The sequence below is a fragment of the Neoarius graeffei genome, chromosome 3 (assembly GCF_027579695.1).
Source record: "Neoarius graeffei isolate fNeoGra1 chromosome 3, fNeoGra1.pri, whole genome shotgun sequence".
Taxonomy (NCBI): domain Eukaryota; kingdom Metazoa; phylum Chordata; class Actinopteri; order Siluriformes; family Ariidae; genus Neoarius; species Neoarius graeffei.
In genome coordinates, this window is record NC_083571.1 from 44,802,761 (window position 1) to 44,823,174 (window position 20,414).

Genomic DNA, 20,414 nt, shown 5'->3' on the forward strand with positions numbered 1-20,414 from the left:
CGAGATCGGCTTTCACTTCTCTGTTCAATACATGAGCGGCGTCCATTTCCTGTGTACAACGCAGTGGTGGCAGTTTCTGCCGTATGTCTATATTTTTGCACTTTCCTTTATACACACACACACACACACACACACAGTTGGTTGATAATGTTTGTGATATTTTTGATGTGCATGAATGAATAAATAAAAATATTACATACATACTAGTGCATCTCAATTAGATTATTATGGGAAGTTAATTTTTTTTCATAACTTGATATAAAAAAGGTAAACCTTCATATATTCATTACATGTAAAGTGAAATATTTCAAGCTTTTTTTTTGTTTTTTGATTATGCCGTATAGCTCATGAGAATCTGAAATCCAGTATGTCAAATTTAGAATATTTCCTAAGAGCAATCAAAAAAGGATTTACAATACAGAAATGTCCAACTACTGAAAAGTATATTCATTTATACACTCGATACTTGGTTGGGGCTCCTTTACCACGAAATACTGCATCAATGGGGTGTGGCATGGAGGCGATCAGCCTGAAGCCCGGGTTGCTTTGATAGCGGCCTTCAGCGCGTCTGTATTTTTGGGTCGGGTGTTTCTCATCTTCCTCTTGACAATACCCCGTAGATTCTTTAATGGGTTCAGATCAGGCGAGTTGGCTGGCCAATCAAGCACAGTAATATCATGGTCAGGAAACCATTTGGTAGTAGTTTTGGCACTGTGGGCAGGTGCCAAGTCCTGCTGGAAAAGGAAATCGGCATCTCCATAAAGCTTGTCAGCAGACAGAAGCATGAAGTACACCAAAATCTCCTGGTAGACAGCTGTGCTGACTTTGGACTTGATAAAACACAGTGGACCAACACCAGCAGATGACATGGCACCCCAAATCATGACAGACTGCAGAAACTTCACACTGGACTTCAAACACCTTGGATTCTGTGTCTCTCCACTCTTACTCCAGACTCTCAGACCTTGATTTCCAAATGAAATGCAAAATTTACTATCATCTGAAAAGAGGACTTTGGACCACTGAGCAACAGTCCAGTTCTTTCTCTCCTTAGCCCAAGTAAGACACTTCTGAGGTTGTCTCTGGTTCAGGAGTGGCTTGATATTAGGAATGCAACAGTTGTATCCCCTTTCCTGAAGACATCTGTGCGTGGTGACTCCTGATGCACAGACACCAGCCTCAGTCCACTCCTTGTGAAGCTCTCCCAAGTTCTTCAATCGACTTTTCTTGACAATCCTCTCAAGGCTGTGGTCATCCCTGTTGCTTGTGCACCTTTTCCAGCCAGCCTTTGAAGCAATGATCTTCTGTGGCTTACCCTCCTTGTCGATGATTGTCTTCTGGACAACTGTCTAGTCAGCAGTCATCCCCATGATTGTGGCTGTGTGTACTGAACTAGACCGAGAGACACATTGTATTTATACTGACTTGACTCAAACTTGAAATGAAATATTCTGTTTTGAGATTTTGTTTTGCACTGGAGTCCATAATTATCAAAATTAAAATAGAAAAAGATCCTTGAAACATTTTAGTTTACATGTAAGGAGTCTCCACTATATTAAATTTTCGTACACTCAAATAACTGATGGAAAATATTTTACTTTTTCACGAAATTTTAATTGTTTGAGATGCACTGACATTAACAAATGAAGTTGACCAGACAGAACATGAAATATCTTGGGTTCATACTGCATGCAATGAAATGTAAGTCAAAGTAAATTTAGAAAATCGCTGCTTTTTTTTTTTTTTAATTTGGATTTTCCATACCATCCCAACTTGTCCGATTTGTCCGGTTAGATAACCAATTTAACTAACAAACTGACCATTGACCACAGCTAACACAGTACCACCAGCACACTCTCCATTTTCAGTTTATTGTTAAACGTTAAGTTTTGCAGATATGCTCTTCAGGAGTTCCTCAACAACTGTAATCACATCGTGCTGTCTCATGTTAGAAGCTCTCATAATGGAGCGCACTTCTCCAAGGTTTATTGTCGAAAAGCAGTTTTGTACTTACCCATACTGTTTGTAGAGTTGCACCACATCAGCAGAAAAGCTGTGCAGATTACATTCAGCACCCCAAACAGTAGGATCTTCCATGACTGCACATTTAAAACACACCGTTTTCACAAGGTTGAATATCAAACAGTCTTTCTCCAGAATTGATGACTCCCCCTTTAAGTCCCCATTCATGTTTTGCAAGCAAAAATATTCCATGTGTGAAAGACTAGCACAGCTTTATCTGTTTGGCCATCACATAAGGAAATCGAAGAAGAATCAGATTAAGATGTTTTGTTACCCTGCTCTAAAAGCTCTTCAAGTTCATGTAGGATACATTAGGCCGAGCGGAAACTCGTAATTCGAGAAACACCACATTTATGGCAAGCTTAAATCTGCAAACACTGATTTCTGACAGATATTTCAAACATCCTACTTGATTACCTTTGCAATAGGCAGAATACAATATAACTACAATTCCCGATACTCCTGTCAATTGTCTCAGGACTAGCAGAGGTGGTGCAAAAACCTCCATCCCCTTTGGGGTTACAGTAGCAATGCAATGAGCTGATCTTGTACTGGATTTAAATGAGAAAAAAATGGAACTTAAAACTACGTTTACAAGTGAATTCCCCCCCCCCCCAAAAAAAGTGACTAATAAAAGTTCCCAACATTGACCGCTTCAAACCCAGATCTCATATTGATCTCTGTTGGCTTGCTAAAGTACAATGTGTAATCCAATCCTGCCTGGTTTGTACAGCAGGATGCTTCTATCAGCCAAGACTGGATTACAACCCAACCCTGATGCCCCGTGACTTCATCCACTGTAGTTACAGTGATTCACACGAGTACACTGACGACTTCTAGGAAAAACATACTACTGAAAGGACGTTCAGAGTTACATTATTTAAAAGAAAAATAAATAACACCCACCCATGCCACACAACCTGAAACCATATACAGTGCCTTGCAAAAGTATTTATCCCTCTTGGTGTTCGTCCTGTTTTGTCACATTACAAGCTGGAATTAAAATGGATTTTTGAGGGGTTAGCACCATTTGATTTACACAAAATGCCTACCTCTTTAAAAGGTGCACTTTTTTTTTTAAATTGTGACACAAACAATAATCAAGATGAAAAAACAGAAATCTGGAGTGTGCATAAGTATTCCCCCCCAAACCAAAGTCAATACTTTGCAAGTCTCTTGGGGTATGTCTATTAGCTTAGCACATCCAGCCACTGGAATTTTTGCCCATTCCTCAAGGCAAAACTGCTCCAACTCCTTCAAGTGAGATGGGTTGTGTTGGTGTACAGCAATCTTCAAGTTATGCCACAGATTCTCATTTGGATTGAGGTCTGGGCAAATGCACGAAAAGCTCCAGGTCCTGATAACATTCCTGGTTGTGTCCTGAGAGGCCATGCCGAGGAGCTCACAGATGTCTACAGACATCTTCAACATCTCGTTGAACCAGGCTGTTGTCCCCACGTGCCTCAAAGCCACCATCATCCCGGTCCCGAAGAAGCCGTCTCCCTCCTGCTTCAATGACTACTGCCCTGTCGCACTCACTCCCATCTTCATGAAGTGCTTCGAGCAGCTAGTCATGCGGCATATCAAGTCTGCCCTCCCCCCCCGCCCTGGACCCTTTCCAGTTTGCAAATCAGTCCAACCGTTCGACCGATAACGCCATCTCCACTGCCCTCCACTCAGCTCTCACCCACCTGGAAACAAAAGACTCGTATGTCAGGACGCTGTTCATAGACTTTAGCTCGGCATTCAACACAATCATTCCTCAACAGCTCATTCATAAACTGGACCAGCTGGGACTCAACACCTCCCTGTGCAACTGGCTGCTGGATTTCCTGACGTGGAGACCACAGACTGTACGGGTTGGCAGCAATTCCTCCAGCACCATCACACTGAACACGGGGGCCCCCCCCCAAGGATGTGTGCTGAGCCCCCTCCTCTTCACTCTGCTGACCCACGACTGCACACCAACATCCAACTCTAATCTCTTCATTAAGTTTGCGGATGACACGACTGTGGTGGGTCTTATCAACAATGGCGATGAGAATCTACAGGAGTGAGGTGAGCCGCTTGGCCATGTGGTGCAAGGACAACAATCTCCGCCTGAACGTGGAGAAGACGAAGGAGATTGTTGTGGACTTCAGGAGAGTGCACACCCAGCATACTCCACTATCTATCGACGGTGCTGCAGTGGAGAGGGTGAGCAGCACCAAGTTTCTGGGTGTGCACATCTCTGAAGACCTGTCCTGGAACAACAACACCGCATCACTGGCCAAAAAAAGCCCAACAGCATCTGTACTTCCTCCGCAAACTGAGGAGAGCAAGAGTCCCGGCCCCCATCATGCACACTTTCTACAGAGGCACCATCGAGAACATCCTGACCAGCTGCATCACCGTGTGGTACGGCGCCTGCACTGTGTCCTGCTGCAAGACTCTGCAGCGCATCGTGAGAGCAGCTGAGAGAATCATTGGTGTCTCTCTCCCTTCTCTAATGGATATCTATAACTCCCGCCTCACCCGCAAAACCATCAGGATTGCAGGTGACCCCACCCACCCATCTCACAGCCTCTTCAGTCTGCTGCCGTCAGGGAGGAGACTGCAGAGTCTCCGGGCCAAAACCAGCAGGCTCAAGGACAGTTTCTCTCACCAGGCGGTCAGGAGGCTCAACTCCCTCCCTGTTCTGCCCCTCCTCCCCCGCCCCCTGCCACAGATTTTGCTCACACACACCCCCTTCAGCATCTGACATGTCACCCTCACAGTTCCTCCCCCCCCCAACACACACACACACTCTCAACGTTCATTAACACACTGAACTCAGGGACTGCACATTTCACTTTATCTCGCTCATTTGCACTATTCCGCACTACCTCACCTAAACAGCTATTAGTTTGTTTATACTGCTTATACGAGTGTTTAGTCTATGTCTAGTTCTTATCTAGAGTGTTTATACTGTTTATATTGTTTATTTCAATTATTCTATTTTTAATTTACTGCATTGCCTGTTTGCACCATGGGTCAGAGAGGACTGAAATTTCATCTGTGCTGTATGTCAAGCATGTATAGTATATTTGACAATAAAGTTGACTTGGCTAGGCCATTCCAGGACATTTAAATGTTTCCCTTTCAACCATTCCAGTGTAGCTTTAACAGTATGTTTAGGGTCATTGTCCTGCTGGAACGTGAACCTTCGTCCCAGTCTCAAACCTCTGGCCAACTCAAACAGGTTTTCCTCCAGAATTGCCCTGTATTTAGTGCCATCCATCTTTCCTTCAGTCCTGACCAGCTTTCCTGTCCCTGCAGATGAAAAACATCCCCACAGCATGATGCTGCCACCACCATGCTTCACTGTAGGAATGGTGTTGGGTTTGTGCCCCACATGGCATTTCTTATGATGGCCAAAAAGTTCAATTTTAGGCCGAATCCCATTTCACCCCTTGGACCAACCCCTTAGCCCTTCCCCTCCATTTTGCGCGTTCACGTGAAGGGGTAGGGGCATCCCAATCCCAGTTAACGCGGAGGGGTAGGGGAAGGCGTAGGGCTTCTGTACCCCTCCAAACGGAGATTTTCCTGGAGCAGACTCCGAACGAAGGGGTTTGAGTGATTTCCCACAATGCCATGCGGATTTCAGCGAGATTTCATGCGGATTTCAGAAAGATGGCGGTTCCCGCGGCGAAAGATTGTCATAAATGTATTTTCTCCATTATTTACGTGTTTTAAGTTGTTATCCAGAGGAAACACGCCGCTTGATTCGCTTTCGAGCTGAGAATGAGCAGCGATTTCTGAAATCCAAGCTGCTGCTAAAAAGCTTTGGGAGTGAGTATTGTTTTCGGTTGCTTTACTGCGTACGTTTTGTTCTGTTATTCTCGCTTTTATTGTTTACATGAGTGTTCTGACACCTCATTCTGTCGGATGTGGTGCACGAAGCGCCAAAGATATCCCATTCAGTGGTGTTAGTTAACAAATCACACCCTGCCAGCAGAGATTTCTGCCTCTGACTGTAGCGGCTGGTCGCAGCCAATGACGCGTCGCGTTTTGCTAACGTAAACGCTGACGGAGGTACGCGATGACGTATGCGATCGTTGAAGGGCTATCCCAATACGTAAGGGTTGAATTTCAAGCCCTATCCCTTGTAGCTCAGTTTCAAGGGGAAGGGCCAAGGGGAAGGCGGAGGGGAAGGCGGAGGGGTAGGGGTAGAAATTAGAATTGGGATTGGGCCTTAGTCTCATTTGACCAGATAATCTTCTTCCATGTGTTTGGGGAGTCTGCCACATGCTGTGGGGCAAACATGATTTTTTTTTTTTTAAAGCAATGGCTTTTTTCTGGCCACTCTTCCATAAAGCCCCACTCTGTGGAATGTATGGCTTAAAGTCATCTTATGGACAAATACTCCCATCTCCGCTGTGGATCTTTGCAGCTCCTTCAGTGTTACCTTTGGTGTCTTTGTTGCATCGCTGATTAATGCCCTCCTTACCCAGTCTGTGAGCTTTGGTGGGCGTCCTTCTCTTGTCAGGTTTGTAGTGGTGCCATATTATTTCCATTTTGCTATAATGGATTTAATGGTGCTCCCTGGGATATTCAAGTTTGGGATTTTTTTTTTTATAACCCAACCCTGATCTATACTTTTCCACAACTTTGTCTCTGACCTGTTTGGAGGCTCCTTGGTTTTCATGCTGCTTGCTTAGTAGTGTTGCAGAGTCAGGGTCCTTCCAGAACAGGTTGATTTGTACAGATCATGTGACACTTTGATTGCACACAGGTGGATCTTAATCAGCTAATTATGTGACTTATGAAGTGAATTGGTTGGACCAGCTCTTATTTAGGGATTTCATACGAAAGGGGGTGAATACTTATGCACACTCCAGATTTCTGTTTTTTCATCTTATTGTTTGTGTCACAATAAAACAACAATGTGCACCTTTAAAGTTGTAGGCATGTTGTGTAAATCAAATGGTGCTAACCCTCCAAAAATCCATTTTAATTCCAGCTTGTAATGCGACAAAACAGGACAAACACCAAGGGGATGAATACTTTTGCAAGGCACTGTACTGCAAATGAAAAAAAATAATTTCCAAGGAACTCACCCGTCTATCTGAAGTGACCAAGTTGAACTCCTGGATGAACTTGCTAAAGATGGACTTGTGTGACTTGCGGAAGGGGTGAATGGTGCCCTACAAGATTTCGCAAACAAAAGATTAACATGCGTTAGCATCAGGGCTGGACGATACGAGCAAAAAATTGGGCCATGATAGATTTTTTTTTAAACATATTCAAAATTCATAGTTATCAATACAAAAACTATGCATTCGTTGGTGCCCAATGTTTCCCCCCCCCCAATTTCATACCAAATAAGGACTAGGAATAAAATATACACAAAATTTACATTCAGCTTTATATTCATCACACAACATCTTTAATTCTTATTACAGAATCTGTCCACATTCTGGCGAACTTTGCACGTAGCTTCTGTGTGACAGAAAGCCACGCCACTTCCACAGTGAATATGAAGTGTGGTCTCCCCCCTCCCCCCCATCTTGTTCTGAAAGTTTTCACACTGTTTTCTAATCCTTTTTCTGTTTCTTCCTCAACATAATGCCCATTTACAAACTCCATGATCACATTGGCAGTGAAGTGACTGGAAAAACGGGGCTAGTGCCAAATGAAGGGCCATAAATTCTTGCTGTGTCTTGGCTGGGAAACTGGCAGCATTACAAGTTTGACCCTGACCAATCGTTTCTCATGTCCTTGCGAAGGAGGGTCAAGAAATCATCAATCATGGCCATCAAGGAACATATCATAGGAGTTGTTAAGCTCGGTGAGAAAATACAAAGAATTCCGACATTAGATTTTCATCCGAGTATTGCGGGGTGTCCCAGATGCCGCAATGATATCACAAGACCTAATCATCATTCCTGACGTTCATATTTGGGGCCGACGCTGAAAATTCATCGGTCACAACAAAATTGTATTAAAACCAGGCTAAATGTGTAGTCTTATCCACTCAAAAGGCATCTGCGGTGAGAGTGCCTGATGGACAGGTTTACAAATTCCAGAGTTATGTCTACTAGCCAAAGTTTTTACAGTATCTTTTGGTCACGGATCAAACGTGGAAGCTGGAAATTGGTCGGCCGCAACAAACGCATGTCAACATTGGGCTGAATTCACATAGTCTGACCCTGGCATTAGGCTCTCCTTGCAGTCACCATCACTTTCAGCGTCTAATGATGTGAAATATTGACAATGGTTTTTCCCAAAAAATTTCTTACATTCTCAAAATAGGTCTTTACAAGAAAAGACTTGAGCTTGTATGTTCTTTTGTTTGTCACATATACAAGCATATCTTAAAGGAGAACTGAAGTCATTTTTAAACTTGCTTTATTTCTTAATTAACGTTTTATTCAATTATGTTTTTGGTTTTAGTAACCTTATATCGTGACTCGTATTGGCAACTAATTGCAATTAGGGATGTTAACCGATGACTGGTTGACCGAATCAACGTCAACCAGTTAATTTTTTTTGGTTGTCGGTTAAAAAAAAAAAAAAAAATCAAATCGTTTTGAAGCTGCCGATTTTGGAGCGGAGAACCTGGAATTCTGTGTTGTAAACGCTTGGGGCATGCCATGCGGTGTAAGGACAACAGCTGGCAAATCAGAAACACCCAGTCATGTCCCGCCCTCCCGCCCCAGTTGAAGACAGCTGCCACTCGGCGAAAGAAAAGTCTCAAAAAGTATCAGGATAGACTTTTTAGCTTACAAATTACTATTCTGTTTTGGTTTTTTTAATTATTAGAAGGCACATCGAGTTTAGTCCTGCCTTGGCCAGTGCATTCTGAAAGTATGTTTCAGTCTGTAGCCAACAATGCATGTTACTGCAGATCATATCTCTCCACACGAACTAAAGGCGCAGATGCCGACTTTTGGAGGGAAGGGGAGAGAATGAAATGACAGCGGTGTCTGGAGGGGGAGTGACAAACGCAGCTTTTATGTCTGTGAGCCAAGTCGGTGACGGCTTCAGAGCAACTTCAGTACCATGCAGTAGAGGTCTGCGCAGGTCGGATTTTTCAGTCCCGCTCCCGCATTGTGCAGTCCCACTCCCGCCCGCAAAGAATTATGATTTTCAGTCCCGCTCCCGCCGGCCATATTTTGTCCCGCTCCCGCCCGCAAATCCCGCATGATGCAGACGTTCGCGTTATTTCTCAGGAAAGTTGTTGTCTTGACACAGCGTAATGGTGCCCCGCCCCCTACTTTGAGTGGATTTGAGCATAAATATCTACAGCTCACGTTCACGTTTGTTATTATTTACCTTGTTTCTGAATTCAGCATGTAGTGTCTCTAATAATAATAATAATAATAATAATAATAAATGTGCTGTCAAGCGATTAAAATATTTAATCGCGAATCGCACATTTTTTATCACATGAGAAGCCATTGTAATTCTCTGATCAGCATAAAAGTGAATGGGCTTGCTTTGTACCAATGTTTTTTTTTTTTTTATTGCAAAGCAGAGCTAGTAAGAGAAGTGAATTGATTTACTGCTTGAGTTAGTCTACAACTCTAATCAGAGAGACAGGTTACACAGTGACGGTAGGCTTGACTCAATGCGATCCCAGAAATCCTTCCTGTAATATGCAAATTTGGCTGCCTCTGATTGGACAGCCAAATTTGCATATTACAGGAAGGATTTCTGGGATAGCATTGAGTCAATCCTACCGTCACTGTGTAACCTGTCTCTCTGATTAAAGTTGTAGACTAACGCAAGCAGTAAATTACTTCACTCATGGTTCTCTTGCTAGCTGGGTGTGAACTGCGAGTCATTAGAGTGATCAATGGCAAATTTAAGATGCCATTCCTCACTCAATCTGGCAATCTGACTCTCTCTGCAAATATAGGCATCTTAAAATGTTTTTAATAATGCTAAATAAAATATCCAGCACAAATTATATATGATAGACATAAATTAATAATTTATAAATTTTATTTCAAACACATTTTTAGTTAGCGGGACTGCAGCTCATCACCGCTCCTGCCTGCGCCGCATATGTGTACTCCCGCGCGCGCGCACATATGTGCACTTCCGGTCCCGCCCGCAATGAGCTTTCAAAATTTGTCCCGCACCGCACTGCTTTGCGGCGGGTCCCGCGGGAGTGCAGGGCTCTACCATGCAGTAATGGCGTGTTGATATTGGTAACGGCATTATAACGATTGTAGCTAATTAATTAGATTACCCGGCGTTATAACATCCTTTATTTTAACGCCGTTATTCCCATCACTGAATGTTATGTACTTTTTCTAGCATTTGACTTTATTTTCAACGCCATCATGGCCAAGTGAAACTGTCTCTAAGCTGGAACCATTTGTCCTCCGCTCCAATACAAACCCCTCGACATCAGTGCCACGTTTGACTAAATGTTTCACGCTGTAGAAAAGGTAATGTGAGTGAAGGGCAGCGACTGGGACTAAATGTGCAGATGCTCGCGGTTAGATTTAGAATAGATTCTAATAATTCCAATTCTAGAATTTTAAACTCATAGGTTAACTGACTTTAACCGGCTAATGAGGCTCGGTGGTCGGTCAAGATTTTTTTTTAGTTTTCGCCATCCCTAGTTGCAATTAAATATTACACTTATCGGCCTATTCGATTTTTAGCCATGTTGAATGTAGTTCGTTTGGTCCACGGCAGACGTCGCTTATCTGCGCGATCTTCACGAGACTTGTGCGAGACTTCGAAACGTGAAGTGTCAGCGCCGCCATTTTGAAAACTGTTTTCCAAACAAAATATTGCACAAAAACGAGTTTAAATGACGATTACTGCCTACTTTTTTCAAACTTTCCTGATTGCTATCAAAACAAAACTTCCGGCTTGATTACATCAGCATTCGAAAGAGGGCGCGTGCGTCTTTTGACAACGTTGGCAGATGTTGGTCACTTTGATTTTGGCTGTATGTTTTACTTCCGAATGTCTTGCACAGGTCTCAACGAATCTCGTTTACGGCCATTGCTTTGACATACGGACTGATATTACAGAGCGTATTTCAAAACACTCATAACTTGCTATAGCAGCGACACAATAGCTATCAGAAATGCATTCCTATATTTAATAAAATGAGAAATAGAATTTTGATGATAAAAATTTGCCTTCAGTTTTCCTTTAAAAGGGTCCCGGGTACAGCATTTAAACATGACTGACTGATAGTACAAGCCCTAATTATAATAATGAACAGAAGTGCAAGTCACCCGAAAACGTGAGTCGCGATCATGAGCTTAAAAGGCCAAAAACAAAGTTTTATTACACATGGGCAGCATTCAAAATAACTTTGTGTAGTAATTCCAAAATTTTGTGTAGCATTTTTTTGCTTCAAGATATATTAAGTAATAAATGTGCGAGTGACAGAAAATAAAAGACATGAGTCTTGTGACAAGTTTACGACAATGTTTTATTGCAATGAGCCTTTATATCATTGTGCTAATGTGCAAATGTAATGGTATGACTACGACAGAGAGCTTTAAGACCCACTTTTGGTCATTACACATTACTCATATCCACCTCGGAATGTCAACTATTCGAGCCCTTATTTTAAAGCTAATTTTGTTGATCAAGAGTTCTAAGTAATGCTAAAAAAGGTTTTGGTGTACTTCTAAATTTCATGAATAATGCTATTTACGCTCAAGTTATAACGCCCCAACGAAGTTAAAGGCAAAGTCAGACACCGTAATGGCTTATTTGATACAAAATAGTTTTAATTTGTGCAAATAAACTTTTTGGACATTCCGTTTCAAGTACTGGATTCAGTGTTTTCCGCCCATTTACCGTGTTCGCAGAAAACTGTAGTCTCTATATTACTTATCCATTTTTAATTTCACTAAGGGAACCCGCCCAAATGGATCAATAAAGTTCTTTCTAATCTAATCTAATCCATCCATCCCCCGCTGGACAATTGGCGACTGAATAACCCAGTTACCCTGGGAAAGTTAGGAAATAAGGAAAGCTTGTAATTTTCTTCGAGAAGTTGGCCAACTTGGCGGTACAGTGGTGTAGTGGTTAGCACTGTCGCCTCACAGCAAGAAGGTTCTGGGTTCAAGCCCCGCAGCCGGTGAGGGCCTTTCTGGTGGAGTCTGCATGTTCTCCACACGTCTGCGTGGGTTTCCTCCGGGTGCTCTGGTTTCCCCCAAAGACATGCAGGTTAGGTTAACTGGTGACTCTAAATTGACCGTAGGTGTGAATACGAGTGTGAATGGTTGTCTGTATCTCTGTGTCAGCCCTGCGATGGCCTGGCGACTTGTCCAGGGTGTACCCCGCCTCTCGCCCATAGTCAGCTGGGATAGGCTCCAGCCTGCCTGTGACCCTGTAGGACAGGATAAGCGACTACAGATAATGGATGGATGGATGGAAGTTGGCCAACTTTTCACATCGCATTTCTGTGCAATACACTGGGGAACTTGATTAGCGATTCTTCAAAATTGGGTAGCATTTTGCGATGCGATATCGGCTATCCTGAACACTGCGCATAGGCAACCAATATGGCGTCCAGGAGGTGACGAAAATTCATTGATGGCCAGGTACCAGAAGTTAAGTGTAGCCAATGGAAGCATACTTGTCAGCCTGGATTTAGTGAGATGAAAAATAGGTATCTTCAAGTCAGTATGGATAGGGGAGAAACCGGATCTCTGTATGAACCTCAGAAAAAGGACTATCTGCATCTGGAAATGATTTCAGCAGCAAATCAGACGATTCTAATGATGAAATCGGTGATGCTTTGCAAGCGCAAAGTCAAGAAGGCAGGTCAAAGGGTTTGGAAGCTATCTGGTGCAGATGTTGAAAGTGTACCAAGCGGAAATCTGACACTGAATGTGTTTGTTGTAAAGAGCACAAACTTTTATGCAATATAATACAGACAGTCAATTGTTGGAATTGTTTCATGGATAAACCCAGTTTGGAAATGTACATCGCACACAAACCTGCACTGGAACAGGACTATATACAGACCATGACAACCTGCGTGTTGCATATCACATGGTAGCCTGATACTAGAGGACCATCAGCAGATGGAGAACTCAAATCAGTAAGCTGCCCATTATATATAGAAACTCAGTGTGTGCACGTACAGTGGTGCTTGAAAGTTTGTGAACCCTTTAGAATTTTCTATATTTCTGCATAAATATGACCCAAAACATCAGATTTTCACACAAGTCCTAAAAGAAGATAAAGAGAAACCAGTTAAAAAAGACAGACATATTATACTTGGTCATTTATTTATTGAGGAAAGTCATCCAATATTACATACAGGGATGTGATTTGGGGCTGGTGAAATTATCTGAAAATTTTAGCCGGGGGTCGGGGGGGGGACAAGGGGGGTGAAGCCCCCCGAAGCTCCTGGGTTCTGGGGTTTTCTAACTTAAAAATTGTACTAAAATGGCAAGCAAACACACAAGAAAAAACTTGTCATGATTAACAAATTCAAGCCAATTTAATGGTCAACATGCAACTCTGAGCCCCTATAGTAAATTCAATGATTCTTAACTGACAAAAAGCCAAAACATGAAACCTAAAAATGTCATTCTAAATTAAAATCATCTGCATTAGAATAAATAGAAAATTGTATAAGGAAAAACAAAATTTATACTTTCAATTACTGTAGAAGTTGAACATACCTAAATGTGCCTTTTCAAACAAACATGATGCAACATAAGAATTCATCCACAAGTCTTCAGGAACTCTCAAAGAAAAAAGATGCTAGCATCCATGTCCAGTTCCAGCATATCAGTCACTTTTTTCTGCAGTTTCTACTCTAGCAATGTCAACTTCATATACATAACTCTATAGTGTTCACTCACCAAAGGATAATCATAACTCCACAGTGTTCATTCACTTAAGGATATTCAAAACTACTGTGTTCACTCACTTAGGTTTCGTTTCTATCCCGGGCTCCAGCCCGACTTTGCACGCTCGTAGCTCGGGCAGGGGAGGTCCCAGCATCCCCAAACTTGACAGCCAGAGTCCTCTGCCCTCCCCCCAAAGAACCAGCGCGGGCAGGGCGCGCTAGCCCCGCACCTCGGGATGTTATTCGCCCCGAGGCGAGCCGCGGCGCTCCACTTAGGTTTCGTTTCTATCCCGGGCTCCAGCCCGACTTTGCACGCTCGTAGCTCGGGCAGGGGAGGTCCCAGCTGCCCCAAACTTGACAGCCAGAGACCTCTGCCCTCCCCCCAAAGAACGAAATCACTGAACAAATGTCTCACAGTCTTATGTCCAACGTCTGTAGCAACCTCCTTCTCCAACCATTCCCAGCAGAACTTGTTTTTCACTATTCTGTCGATTTCTTTAACTCAATTTCCATCTTTACGCTCGATCACAGAGGCTGCCATCTTTCAACTCTTTGTTTGAAGCAAGCTTACGTACAGCTATCTAACAAGCGCGTTCATTGGTTGTTACAGAGCGATGGGCCAATCACGTACCTCGTTTCATCTCAATGACGGAATTACTGATAGTCGGAACGAATAGGATACAAATGCGGATTTGAGCGAAAAATCGGAAACATTTTTTTTTTTAATTTTGAGGTGAAAAAAGCGGAATTCCGCGAATTCGCGGAAAAATCACATCCCTGTACATATCTGTGAACGGCAAAAGTATGTGAACCTCTAGGATTAGCAGTTAATTTGAAGGTGAAATTAGAGTCAGGTGTTTTCAATCAATGGGATGACAATCAGGTGTGAGTGGGCACCCGGTTTTATTTAAAGAACAGGGATCTATCAAAGTCTGATCTTCACAACACGTGTTTGTGGAAATGTATCATGGCACGAACAAAGGAGATTTCTGAGGACCTCAGAAAAAGCGTTGTTGATGTTCCACGTGATCTTTAGCAAACTGCAGACGAGCAGCAATGTTCTTTTTGGAGAGCAGTGGCTTTCTCCTTGCAACCCTGCCATGCACACCATTATTGTTCAGCATTCTCCTGATGGTGGACCCATGAACATTAGCCAATGTGAGAGAGGCCTTCAGTTACTTAGAAGTTACCCAGGGTCCTTTGTGAACTCGCCGACTATTGCACGCCTTGCTCTTGGAGTGATCTTTGTTGGTTGACCACTCCTGGGGAGGGTAACAATGGTCTTGAATTTCCTCCATTTGTACACAATCTGTCTGACTGTGGATTGGTGGAGTCCAAACTCTTTAGAGATGGTTTTGTAACCTTTTCCAGCCTGATGAGCATCAACAACGCTTTTTCTGAGGTCCTCAGAAATCCCCTTTGTCCGTGCCATGATACACTTCCACAAACGTGTTGTGAAGATCAGACTTTGATAGATTCCTGTTCTTTAAATAAAACAGGGTGCCCACTAACACCTGATTGTCATCCCATTGATTGAAAACACCTGACTCTAATTTCACCTTCAAATTAACTGCTAATCCTAGAGGTTCACATACTTTTGCCACTCACAGATATGTAATATTGGATCATTTTCAGTGTTTCCGCTATGTACAATTGGCTCCGGCGGGCCGCCGCACCTTGATTTTTGCTGCCGCACCTTCAGGAATTCCTGAAGGGGGGCCGTGGCACGGGTAACTTTTTGAAAATTATTTAAAAAATAGGCTAAACTAATATTTTTTGACGTTGAGTGGACTCGACGAGCCTGGCATGAACTGCTCCGACGCGCTATAATGACACCAATCTAGCCAATCAGAAGACTTAATCAAACATCTCCCGCCCACTTGTGTCTGCGTCTGAGACATTGAATTTTCACAGAAGGAGGGAAGAATTTGACTGAGGTAAGACTGTGTGATAAATTAAAGAACGAATAAGATAGGAATTTCAACATATAGGGCTTAAGTTTGTTACCGTTAAATAAGCATTGCTTGTACAGTAGCATTATGTCATTACAACGGTGACCCACTTTTAACGCGCCGAGTACCGACTGTAGCCGGGAACAAATGCTAATTAGCTTGCTGTCAAAAGTGCAAAGACCTTAAATTGCTCTGTGTAAATTAGAAAATGGCGCAACTTCCTCTGTAGCCATCAGCTCAACTTGTCTTGAGTTTTGAGCCAATCACAACAGGGCAGCACTGTGGCCTGACGTAAAACATGATAGTTTTAGTTTGTTTAAATTACAAAAATGAGTACACCCAATGACTGTCTCATATACTCTTCATATACTCATACTGTTTAAGTAATGCAATAAAACTAATCTTTAAAAGTGGTATTTACTCAAACTATTTGCATAGAATGAACTTTGGGGTTAACAGTGTAATAGTGTTGCAGTGTTCTGCAAATTTGCAATTTAATATTTCAGATCTTGAGACATGAAAGTGCTATTTTAAAAAATAAAAGGTCAGAAATGTTTTCTTTGTCATCTATTTAGTTCATTTTATTTCCTCAATAATTTTCCTTGATTGAGAAATCGGTCTGGGCTCTTATGGGTTAATCAGTAGCCTGCATGCTAGTATATGTTCCATTTACAGTCAAACATTTTGATGAACTCCAGGATAAATTTTGATTAATCAAAAATCTGCATAGTAGTACAGTCTGAAGATGCTCTTGCACATTCGGTGTCAATTGAACAAAAATTATGGGAGGATATAGGTTTAATAAGTTTTACAATTTTTGAAGTGAGTGATGGATTGATAAGTTTAGATGTGTTCAATATCTTCTCATCTTCAGACATAATAGTGTAGGAGATGTTTCTTTACCTGCTTGATAGTTTTGACCGGGACTCCAATCTTCCTCAGAAGAGTCATTAGTCCTTAAATTAAATTCATTATAGACATGAACTTAATCATTGTTTTATTTTATGGCCTCGGTGCCCTGGCTTTTGGCCTTCGTGCCCTCGGCATCAGCAGAGCGTTCGTTTTCCACACTTCGTCGACTGAAATCATACCTCCGATCCACAATGACACAAAAGAGACTGAATGACTTGATGAACTGCCATATTCACCGTGACATTCTGGAACAGACTGACATGACAGCCATCGCAAAGGAGTTTGTGCAGGCCAATGACAGACGCAGGCAGGCCTTTGGGAAGTTATTGGTTACTTCTATTAGCACCGCTGAGTGCACTGCTTCCTCTGTTTTCAATGTTTCTGTACTGCATTGGTACTGATACAAGCAAGTTGTTTAAGTTGAGTTAGCCTACTACCGAGGTGCTTTTGTTGTGTACTGTTGGCTGTTTTAGCATTTCATTCTGCGCAGTTACGTGCTGGCATGTTGTGGGCTAAAGTCATGACCGATGGATTAATCTATGTATAGCCTTCTGTGCTGTTGGCTGTTTTTATCCTCATACTGGGGTGGGACGTCTGAGCGCAGGTCTTGCCACCGCACCTTCAAACATTTTCTAGGGGAAACACTGATTTTCCTCAATAAATAAATGACCAAGTATAATATTTTTGTCTCATTTGTTTAACTGGGTTCTCTTTATCTACTTTTAGGACTTGTGTGAAAATTGATGATGTTTTAGGTCATATTTATGCAGAAATATAGAAAATTCTAAAGGGTTCACAAACTTTCAAGCACCACTGTAGTTTTCTCATGGAGCTGCGCTTCCCCCCCCCACACACACAAAAACAAAACGTGAGAAAATTTGTCCTCAATGTCCTTGTTGAATTAAAGAGCTAATAGATTTATATACCTGCTCAGCTATGTGATCTAAAGCAAGAGCACGAATAACTCTTTCCTTTAGTCTTCAGTGCGAGTAAAAAGTCATTCCTTTCTTGGTTTGCGAAATTTGACTTGATGTATATTATACTGAAAACTTACCTCATTATCATCAAGCAACTTGGGTGCCTTTGTCGAGCTCAAAAAGTTCACAACGGATATTTGTCTGAAACTCCTCTTTGTACTGATTTTCAGTGAGTGGTCAGGGCAGCAAGTGAATTCCTGTAGATCTAGAACAGCATGGAGTTTCTGGGCACCCAAAACTGTTTGTACGCCTCGTGAACGCTATCTCGCCATCCGGACAGGACACGAGTTATCAGTCAGATCCAAACGTAGCAACACTGTCATAGCCTTGCTGTCACAGGGTCCCCGCTTTGGCACGAGTACCCAAGGAGGCAAGACATGTGTCTAGACAGTTGCCACAGCAACATGGTTGTCCACAGAGCATTCATAAAATCAGCTTGTCTACTAAAAGTGATGGGTTTTGCAGAAGCCAAATGAGGAAAGTCCCGGAAAGCGGAGGCAATCGGTGACATCAGGGCCAGGCTAATTTGCACTGGTTTTGGTGTGAATGGGTGATACCAACCTACAGGATGAAGGGATGCTGCCAGGGTTTAATAAGGGAAAACAAAGGCACGCAAGCAGGCTGTTTATTCACACTACTCTCTCCTTTTCTTCCTTGTAAATAGTCAAAGGACTCCCATCGTAACTTGCCCCCCCCAACAACATAATTACAGGGGGGGGCCGTTGCCTCCCCTGCCCACCGCCACTGTCCAAATATTACAAAAAACATTGTGACTTATGGGCGGCACGGTGGTGTAGTGATTAGTGCTGTCGCCTCACAGCAAGAAGGTCCGGGTTCGAGCCCCGGGGCCAGCGAGGGCCTTTCTATGCGGAGTTTCCATGTTCTCCCCGTATCCACGTGGGTTTCCTCCGGGTGCTCCGGTTTCCCCCACAGTCCAAAGACATGCAGGTTAGGTTAACTGGTGACTCTAAATTGACCGTAGGTGTGAATGTGAGTGTGAATGGTTGTCTGTGTCAGCCCTGTGATGACCTGGCGACTTGTCCAGGGTGTACCCCGCCTTTCGCCCGTAGTCAGCTGGGATAGGCTCCAGCTTGCCTGCGACCCTGTAGAACAGGATAAAGCAGCTACAGATAATGAGATGAGGTCTTCAAAAGGGTGACACAGTGGTGTAGTAGTTAGCACTGTCGCCTCACAGCAAGAAGGTCCGGGTTCGAGCCCCGTGGCCGGCGAGGACCTTTCTGTGTGGAGTTTGCATGTTCTCCCCGTGTCCACGTGGGTTTGCTCCGTTTTCCCCCACAGTCCAAAGACATGCAGGTTAGGTTAACTGGTGGCTCTAAATTGACCGTAGGTGTGAATGTGAGTGTGAATGGTTGTCTGTGTCTATGTGTCAGCCCTGTGATGACCTGGCGACTTGTCCAGGGTGTACCCTGCCTTTCGCCCGTAGTCAGCTGGGATAGGCTCCAGCTTGCCTGCGACCCTGTAGAACAGGATAAAGCGGCTAGAGATAATGAGATGAGATGAGACTGTGACTTATACTTCTGATTAAAAAAAAAAACAACCCGCATTACATAAAAAGAAACCTTGGTATGGAAGGAGAAACCGGAAGTCGATCACCTGCACTGAGCCAGGTCTTAAAATACAGAGTGGAACCTGTAAAGAACTTACCAGAATATACGTGTCTGCTTCTTGTTTCTTCCTGTGCACTGGTGTATCTGGAAAACAAATACAGGAAACAAATTTTTCACAAATATATCATTTTTCATTCAGCTATTGCGCTTGTAAACATGAAATGACAGATTATTCAAGACTCAGTTAGCAAGATGCTAACTGTTATTACCACAACACAGACGAAGTGACAAAGTAAAACTATTCTATTATTATTAATTATTATTATTAATTATAAAAACGTATCTTTTAATTCTCAGGAATATGTCTAACACTTTCACACAGTTCTTATCAAAATAAAGCTGGAGTTGAAATTGGCTAAACCATTAGCCAAACACCTGAAGCCGTATCCCGAATGGCTTCCTACCGGACACCAAGTGCACTAGCAAGGCTCTAAAGGCCATTCTTTTATACACTATGTAGTGTCCCTATATAGGGATTTACACCGCCGTTTGGGATTCAGTCTTAAGCAGACTGGCCGGGTAGAAAGAAGAGCTGCTAATGCAATACCCGAGTCCTTGAAGTTGATAACGTCCACTGAGACCATGTCAGGTTTATCTGAAGGTCCGGTTTTCCTCTCGGTTACACCGGAAGGCACCACGTCCGGCTTCGGACCGAGTTTTCTCGAATAATAGTCGGTAACATGATGGTATGGTAGTCCTGATGCAGACGTGGACAGCCCATCCATCGCCATTTTGGAAAGCCGCTTCTTCTCACTGTTTCGGATTCAATTGTGATTTGCTGCGAAAGTTATGGCGTATTTGCGCCCCCTAGTGTTAGTGGAGGACAAAGCAAGCCATATACACCTAAATGGTGTATATTTTTTGCTATATGACCTAAAACATCAGATTTTCACACAAGTCCTAAAAGTAGATAAAGAGAACCCAGTTAAACAAACGAGACAAAAATATCATACTCTATCATTTATTTATTGAGGAAAATGATCCAATATTACATATCTGTGAGTGGCAAAAGTATGTAAACCTCTAGTTAACTTGAAGGTGAAATTAGAGTCAGGTGTTTTCAATCAGTGGGATGACAATCAGGTGTGAGTGGGCACCCTGTTTTATTTAA

General features: G+C 42.9%; 1 protein-coding gene across 1 annotated transcript in view; it reads right to left on the minus strand.

The window, feature by feature from the left end:
• slc30a6 (solute carrier family 30 member 6) overlaps nucleotides 1–20,046 on the minus strand; it is a 64,811-nt gene extending 44,765 nt beyond the window's left edge. Inside the window, exons 1-4 of the mRNA XM_060916870.1 lie at nucleotides 19,851–20,046; nucleotides 19,341–19,387; nucleotides 7,101–7,187; nucleotides 2,015–2,099 (exon numbers count right to left, since the gene is read on the minus strand). Of these exons, the coding sequence (XP_060772853.1) occupies nucleotides 2,015–2,099; nucleotides 7,101–7,187; nucleotides 19,341–19,387; nucleotides 19,851–20,034 (403 nt within the window). The 5' untranslated portion in view covers nucleotides 20,035–20,046. The remainder of the gene's footprint in view (nucleotides 1–2,014; nucleotides 2,100–7,100; nucleotides 7,188–19,340; nucleotides 19,388–19,850) is intronic.
• Between the last annotated feature and the right edge of the window lie 368 nt (nucleotides 20,047–20,414).